Genomic DNA, 8,530 nt, shown 5'->3' with positions numbered 1-8,530 from the left:
GCCCAAGAGTTTGAGGTTGCTGTGAGCTGTGATGCCATGTATTCTATCCAGGGTGATAGCTTGAGACTTTGGCATAATATATTAGCAAACTAAATCCAGCAATATATAAAAAGATTATATACCATGACCAAGTGGAATTTACTCCAGTAAGGTTCATTATGTGAAAAAGATTCATGTAATGTGTTAAATTTATAAAGGTCAAAAAAAATCAACTCAATTGATGCAGGAAAAAGCTTTGACAAAAAGTCAACACCCTTTCTTGATTAAAACACTCAGAAATCTACGACTAAAAGATCATTTCCTCAAAAACATCACCTACAAAAAAATTCTCAGTTAAAATCATACTCAGTGGTAAAAGATTACAAGTTTTTCCTCTGAGATCCGGGAGAAAACAAGGATGTCTGCTGTCGGTCCTTACATACAACAGTGCACTGGAGACTCTGTCCAGGACAATTAGGCAAGGAAAAGAAATTGGAAGGTCAGGATTAAAACGTTCTCTATTCATAGGTGTCATGATCTTAGTAAATCTCAGAAAATCATAGTGAATAAACACCAAAATAAATTTTAGAGCTAATAAGCAAATATTTTAACATATCAGCAATGAATAATCTGAAGGTGAAATTAAGAAAGTACTTCCATTTCCATTTACAATAACATGAAAAAGAGTAAGATAGTTTTTTTAGCCTCCACTTCTTTGAGATTTCTCAAGTGTTGGGACAATGTCACCACATTCTCCTATAACTACTTGAATAAGGTTTCTTTTCATTCTTTGAATGTGTTTATAATAGCAGTCTTAAGTCTTTGCTAAGTCTGGTACATGGGCCCACTAATTCTACTGATTGCTTTCTTTTCCCTTCAGTGTGGTTCATATTTCTGTCTCTTTAACATATCTGGGTTCCCTGCAGCATGGATATCTCAGTTCAGGTTTTAATTTCCATTTATATTTTTTAGCCTGGCTCCCTAGGGATGTAATCCCGTGTCTGCACAGCTTAGTTTTCAGCTAATTATATGGCAAAGATAAGCCCAAACATCTCAGGCCTCCCTTCAATCTGTGAGAGTTAAGAAGGGCACATTCAATCAAGGCTCAGCCAACTCTCAAGTCCCCCCTTGAGAATTCTCGGCCCTCACTTCCTGCACATGGACATACAGGGTGTCCCAAAGTTGGACAAAGAGGTAATCACTACCTCTTCATTAAATTTACTTCGTCAAATATTTATCTTGTAAATATTTTATAAAATTCTAGGAAGAATATTTTATGAATAAAGGTACATTTAGCTACAATTTCCCATTTTCCCTACACATGCTGACTTTTGAGACACCCTATAGTTTCACAATAAGCCAGGATGTGTGGAGAGGGTGTACATAACTTTACAGTTCTCTCCTGCCCAAGGTCTGCCTATTTAAGGCTAGTGTCTCACTCAACACAACTGGCACCACAATCTAAGACCAGCAAATATGTGATTTTTCCTGCTAAGTTCACCATTTTTATTGAGATCAAGTCTCACTCTGTTCCCCAGGCTAGAATGCTGTGGCATCAGCCCAGCTCATAGCAACCTCAACCTCAAGTGATCCACCTGCCTTAGTCTCCTAAGTAGCTGAGACTATAGGCACAACAACCAGCTAATTTTTATCTTTAGTAGAGACAGGGTCTCACCCTTGCTCAGGCTTGTCTCAAACCCTTAAGCTAAATCCCAGAGTGCTAGGATTACAGGTGTGAGCCACTGTACCCAACTAAGTTCACCACTTCTAGTTGACAAATACCGGTTTCTACTCGACAAATACAGGTTTCTACTCACTGCCCCAAACTGAGTCAGCCCTCCAGCAGCAAAGCTGCTAGTTTTCCAAACTACAGTTCTTACCAAATGTGCTGGGCAGGAAGTCACAGTAGGAGCCCAACCCAAGAATGCTGCAGACCTCCACTATTCTTAGTGAAGCTCTAAAAGTTTTCCTAAAAATAAATGTTTATAATTTTTTTGTCTGCTTTTGACTGATTTTCAGATTTGAGCAATTTTAGTTTTAAGGCTCTTTTTGTTGGGTTTTGTTGTCATTGTTATCATTGTTGTTTGAGACAGTCTCACTTTGTTGCCCTCAGTAGAGTACCATGATGTCATAGCTCACAGCAACCATAAACTCTAGGGCTCTATAAATCCTCTTACCTCAGCCTCCCAAGTAACTGGAACTATCACTATTGGTGCCTGCCACAAAGCCTAGCTATTTTTAGCTCAGGCTGGTCTGGAACTCCTGAGCTCAAGCAATCCACCTACCTCAGCTTCCCAGAGTGCAAGGATCACAAGTGTGAACTAACCATGCCTAGCCCTTACTGCTTGTTTTTTTCGTTGTTGTTGTTTTGCAGAAAGGATTCACTAGCCTTTGTGCAGCTTTTTTATGCCCATCTTCCTTATTTTATAGATAAGAAAATAAAGACTTGGGGAGAGTAGATGATTTGTTTAAGGTTAAAGAATTAGGTGGTCTTACAGAGCTAATCAGTCCTTTAATAGACAGCATGTGAGGCATGGTCACTGGCAAGCAGCACCTTGGGTAGAAACACGCCTATCTTCGAAGGTCTAGTACAGTGGTTCTTAACCGTGGGTCACAACCCCTTTGTAACAACGAAAATACATCCTGCATATCAGATATTTACATAAAGATTCATAACAGTAGCAAAATTACAGTTATGAAGTACAACAAAAATAATTTTATGGTTGGGGGTCACAACATAAGGAACTCTATCAAAGAGTTGCAGCATTAGGAGGCATTAGGAAGGTTGAGAACCACTGGTCTAGTATCATCTTTGAATGTCAGTTTTCTTTTCTGTAAAAGTGAGATGACTATTATAAACCACAGATAACTGACTAAATCCAGATGGATCTAGATTAGTTTTGTTTGGCCAAGTGAAAAGAAATTTAATAAATGGGTAATAAGCAAGGCCAAACACCTTTAAGCTAAAGTAAAATGCTTCTGTAAGTCTTCATTTGCCTTCCTTTCCCCATCATTTATACAACCTAGCACCCCAAGTTAACAAACAAAGACTCAAGGTTACCTCCTTGACAGCTACTCATTTACAAGGCACCAAAATTTACAAACGTCTCAAATGTAAAGGAGAAAATGAATCTCACTCTTTGGAAGCCTAATTAAGGTAATCAAGAATACCTGGCATGCTTCAGCAAAGAAAAATAGTGAAGCTGACTTCCTAAGAACACTCATTTCAGCGCTAACTAAAGCTATCCCCAGAACTCCAGAGACATTTCTTCTATAGCTAGGTAAATGGTACTTTAAGTATTCGTAAAATGGTATTTATAACTTAACTCCTCCTACCAACTAGTAATCTACACTCAAAGCCTTAAAAAGAGGTATTTCTTTCTTTCTTTAATGTGCTTTTACCCCTGTTTTTATAGGAAAAAAAAAAAAAGAAAAAAATAGCTCAGGTACGTAAATAAGCTTTCCTTCTTAGTACATTTATACTCATAAAACTCTGCTCTGACCACTAAGTCAACCTGTTGGTATTAAGCCTACAAAAATAAAGATTTAATATACACATTAACAGGCGTGAATGACTGTGAGGTGGTTTTCTAAGGTGTTGATGGATTTTGGATCTCCCACCTAGTTTCCTTTGGAAAGAAACAGGTCTGCTGACAGCAAGATTTCTAAATATATAGCAAACAAAGTCTCCAATATTTAATTATAGATCTCAAGATACCAAATCACTCAAATAGTAACTAAGTATTCCACTGCTATCACTTGGTAAAATTTTTTACATAGTGGTTTCATCATATAATAATCTAATTATACTATCAGTAGACAGAACTGCTTAAAGTTATAAACGCAACAGGCTGCAAGAATAAGGCTAGCTTACTTGACCTAAAACATTCCATTAACCAAAGACCAACTATAATAGGCTTAAGTACTTAAGAAAATGCGACCAAAAGAAAGAAAATGCTATTCTCAGAACTGACCTTTGAAGAGCCATACTCTGCTTCTCAAATTTCTTATGTTTAGGCCATTGTGGTGGCTCATGCGTATAATCCTAGCACTCTGGGAGGCCAACTCAGGTGGATCCCTTGAACTCAGAAGTTCAAGACCAACCTGAGCAAGAGACCCTGTATCTACTGAAAACAGAAAAAAATCAGCCAGATGTTGTAGTGGGCACCTGTAGTCCCAGCTACTCAGAAGGCTAAGGAGGCTGACACAGGAGGATCGCTTGAGCCCAGGGTCTTGACATTGCTGTGAGCTAGGCTGATGTCATGGTACTCTAGCCTGAGCAACAAAATGAGACTTTGCCTCAGAAAAAAAAGAAAAGGTTTTTCTTACATTTAAAACCACAACTCAACCCTATAGATCCAGTTATAAAATTAGGCTCTGATTCACAGTGATTTAGTAGACATCTGATATAAGTCCCCCACAATTCAGAAATCTCTTTCATAAAATCCCTGAGAGATTATTCAGGCCCTCTTAAAGAATGATATCTGGGGGAAAACAAAAATCTCTATACCTGGGAACACCAACCAGGGATCCAGGCCAGTGTGCCACTCACTAAAATGACTTAAAATGTCTTGGAGTAAGCCTTCTCTCTCCTCCAGGCTTGTTTCTTCGTGACTAAAGGGAGGGAGTGACTAAATAACCTCAAAAGTTTCTTCTTGTTCTGAAGTCACATCATTATGATTTTCAGTAAAGTTACTTCAAGAAAGAGCTCATTCCATTTTTAAACAGTTCTAATTGTTAGAAAGGACGCGCTAAAATTCTAAATTTATGTATTTGTCAAACCTGAAATTCCATTTCTTGAAATCTACACTAGAAAAATATGACCACATATGCATGGGAAACATGTATAAGCATTACTTGTAGCTATAAAAAATCTGAAACACCCATTAAATCAGAGAAATACAATACAGTAGGATGCTGCCGAGTACCACGTAGCAGTGAGAGGGAAGGCAAGTATACACTCCCTAATTAGGAAAGACCTCCATACCATATTAATACAACGGTTTTTCATTTCAGAACATGTACATCTTGATGCCATTTATAAAAACAGCTACGAAGGCTTACACAATGCTTTCTGTAATGACAGACATGTTCCAGAGCTCCACAATATACTATGGTAGCCACCAACTACATGTAACTATAGATTCTAAAACATAGCTATTATTATCGGAAAACTGGATTTTTTTTTTTTACTACTTTAAATATATGTGGCTAGTGGCAAATGTACCAGACAGTGCAGGTCTGGGGGGGGGTGGGGGAAACAATCTAAACCAGTAATAGTAGTTAGTTACCTCTGGAGAGGAAACTAGATGTAAGAGTAGGGATGAAAAAAAGCAAACTTAAAAAAATAATAAAAGTAAAAGGAAAAAAGGCTGGGAAAACCAGAGATGGGGTCTTGCTATGTTCCACGCTGACCTCAAACTGGGCTAACATGACCCTCCTGACTCAGCCTCCTCCCAAGTAGTTGCATCTTAAGGCATGTGTCATTGTACCCAGCTATTTGCATTTCTTGAAGGTTTTTAAGCAATAATTTTTTCTTTTTTGAGACAGAGTCTTACTTTGTCACCCTAGTAGAGTACCAGGCATCACAGCTCATAGCAACCTCTAACTCTTGAGCTCAAGTGATCTTCTTACCTCAGCCTTCCGAGTAGCTGGGACTACAGGTGCCCACCACAATGTCCAGCTATTTTTTAGAGACAGGGTCTTGCTCTTGCTCAGACTGGTCTCAAACTCCTGAGCTCAGGCAATCCACCTGCCTCAGCCTTCCAGAGTGCTAGGATTACAGATGTGAGCCACTGTGTCTGGCCTACAAGTAATAATTATTACTAATATAAAAACTAAAATAAGAGAGACAAACTTGTTGATATTGAGCCAAACTGGCCTATGAAATAGCATAGAGCTTAGTTTTTCTCTTTTGCCTTATAAAAACCGGTCAAGTATGGTAGCTTTCCCCAAAACCATCCTTCAAATCCCATTTCCTCACATTTCTTTCCCAAATTCTTTCCATCTTCTGTTTTATTTTACAGCTATAGTAACTTGCTAATACAAAAGATGAAGCAATGCTACTAAATGCTTTTGGTCCACAAAGGAGCAGGACATACTTTCTAAGAATGTTTTACAATGGAGGTGTGGATATACATGTCAGCAACAACTCTCCTAATACTGGGGAAAAAACTGTCACTGCTCCCGAGTCTTCTCTTCCCCAAGCTAAATGCTTGCAGTCCTTACCAGAAACAAAGCCAGAACCCTTTCACCATCAATTGGCTCTACTGTGGTTCTAACTTCAGTTAGAGTATGAACTTTCCTTAGAAACTTCTCTGTGATGTGGTTTATTCACCTTTAGCCTCAACCTAAACTTTATTCATAAGTATTTACTGAATGCCACTATATGCCAGGCACTGCGCTGAGGGAAGGAGACAGCAATGAACAAGATATAAATCCACAGCGCCTTTGTTCCCCCAAAGCTGTAAGTGACAGACGCTGAATAATCTCTATTTTAATTCATCCCACACAGTACAATTCACTCATGCTGAATACCACTAGGACCGTGAGATTCAGACAATCTTTATTTGAGTTTCTAATACAAGTAACAGAAATCTACATAACATGTCCAAATACACACAACAGCACAATTTCATCAGTAATCCCCAGATGTCCCTTAGGCCCAATTTTTTCCAACAATCTACAACAAAAATGTAAAAATGAATGTAGTATATAGAATAAATTTGTTTTATCAGGTTTCTCTTTATAATGAGATCATGTCTTTTCTCTCTCTCTCCCTCTGTTGGTATTAAAATGTTCTTTACTTCATGAAGTAATGGTTTAAATAGAAAGCATCTAGGTTTTTGTCACAGTCCATTTTTAAATAGCCTTACCTGCCAAATGGGAAGAGAACAATTAAATCTCTATACCGAGTACCTGTTAATACTGTATGTATCCACATCGTCCACTGATATAAAGGACTGAAGAAAGTTTCCTCTGCCCTAAAATGCAGCCTTGCACATGAAGAGGCGGCAATTACTCCTCCAACAGATATACCTCCGCAAGAGTTAAATCATTAAATTTTGACAGAAAGAAATGTAAATTTTCTCACTCTTTCACTGTACTGTTCACAAGAACATTAATATATCACAGTAAAACAGATTCTAACACACAGTATTATAAATATGCAAATAATCTAATCAAAAAGTATATTGGTGACAGTAACAACTGTAATAGGTGAGTTACTTTAGTAACAATAAAAGTAGCCACATCTTTATCAAGGTTATTTATGGCTAGTCTTAAGTATCATCCACAATGCAAAAGGTTCATATTATTAAATCCAGATAGGGAGAAGTGGAAGAAAAGGAGTGAAAAATTTAAGTTAATAATAATAGAAACTATCACAAATAAAGTTGTACTAGCATTAACAAAACCACGAGATTTACCTGGTAGTTGAAAATGACACAAAGTTCACATAGGACATCTACCTCTACTCACCCACCCCACCCTACCCCACCCCCCAAAAACACATCTGTACTTACCCTCTAGTAATTTGTACTTTTTAAATGTGAGGCTAAAGTGCAGGCAGGCATTGCAATATAGCATAAAGACCAGAGTTTTTAAGCTGGGCTGGCCAGGAGGCCCTGCTCAAGACCCAGATCTGCCTTTTACGTGTATGACCTTGCACGAGTCATTCAACCTCTTCAAGTCTCCCTAGACTGTTAGCTCCACAGGGGTAAAGACCACGTCTGCCTAACTCACAGGTGTAAACCCTGACCCACAGCACCGAAACATCAGTGCCTTCTTGTATAAAATAAGGATGGCAGCAGTATTCCTCTCACCGCCTTCACTGAAGAAGTGAGTTCGTATAAAGTTCTGGCAAGGAGCCTGATCATGGTAAAAGCTCAATAAAAGTTACCTGTTACTGACATTACCTAGCAGCTATCAAACCTGCAATACTGTTTAAAGACTTCAAATACTAACATATAAAGCTTACACTTTAAGCAAGGTATAGATTCACAGAAAACCTAAGAATAGTTTCTAAACTACTGGGCTGGGAATCTAACAGCAGGTGAACCCTGAACCGTGGGTCAACAAACATAAACTAGTAAAAGACGTTCATTATACTCCCAAGTTGTTTTACTTCCAAAAACAGGCCAGAAGCGTGGGCCCCACTGGCTTCCCAGTGTCCGCTTCGGACGTCCCCCGGCTGTCAGGGACCCCCTCCTCCGCGCTTAGGGGGAGGAGAGAGAACCTCGGGGGGCGGGGGCCGGGCTCGGGGAAGCCGGCATCCCTGCGCCTCTCGCCCAGACCCACCTTGAGCAGGATGGACGGCGGCAGCTGGTTGATGTCTGGGGTTTCGGAGGGCGACTCCTTGTGACAGTCGCAGGGGTTCTCTGGGGGCTCCTGACAGTCCGCGTCGCCGCATTCATGCTGCTGCTGGGCGGACGAGGGGGCGGTGCCCCCGGCTCGAACCGCGTCCCCGCCGGCCTCGGATGGGACACCTTCGGGGGCGGGAGAGGAGGGCGGGGGGCAGAGGGGCTGCTCCGGGCCCTGGCAGCACCCGGCG

At 39.9% G+C, this 8,530-nt stretch overlaps 1 protein-coding gene across 1 annotated transcript in view; it reads right to left on the bottom strand.

The window, feature by feature from the left end:
* Positions 1-8,530, bottom strand: part of FBXL17 (F-box and leucine rich repeat protein 17) — a 486,505-nt gene that overhangs the window by 477,241 nt on the left and 734 nt on the right. Inside the window, exon 2 of the mRNA XM_012804603.2 lies at positions 8,278-8,525. Within this exon, the coding sequence (XP_012660057.1) occupies positions 8,278-8,525 (248 nt within the window). The remainder of the gene's footprint in view (positions 1-8,277; positions 8,526-8,530) is intronic.

Source organism: Otolemur garnettii, unplaced genomic scaffold (genome assembly GCF_000181295.1).
Source record: "Otolemur garnettii isolate 467f Iridium unplaced genomic scaffold, OtoGar3 scaffold00030, whole genome shotgun sequence".
NCBI lineage: Eukaryota > Metazoa > Chordata > Mammalia > Primates > Galagidae > Otolemur > Otolemur garnettii.
This window is presented reverse-complemented; position numbering and strand designations above follow the sequence as displayed.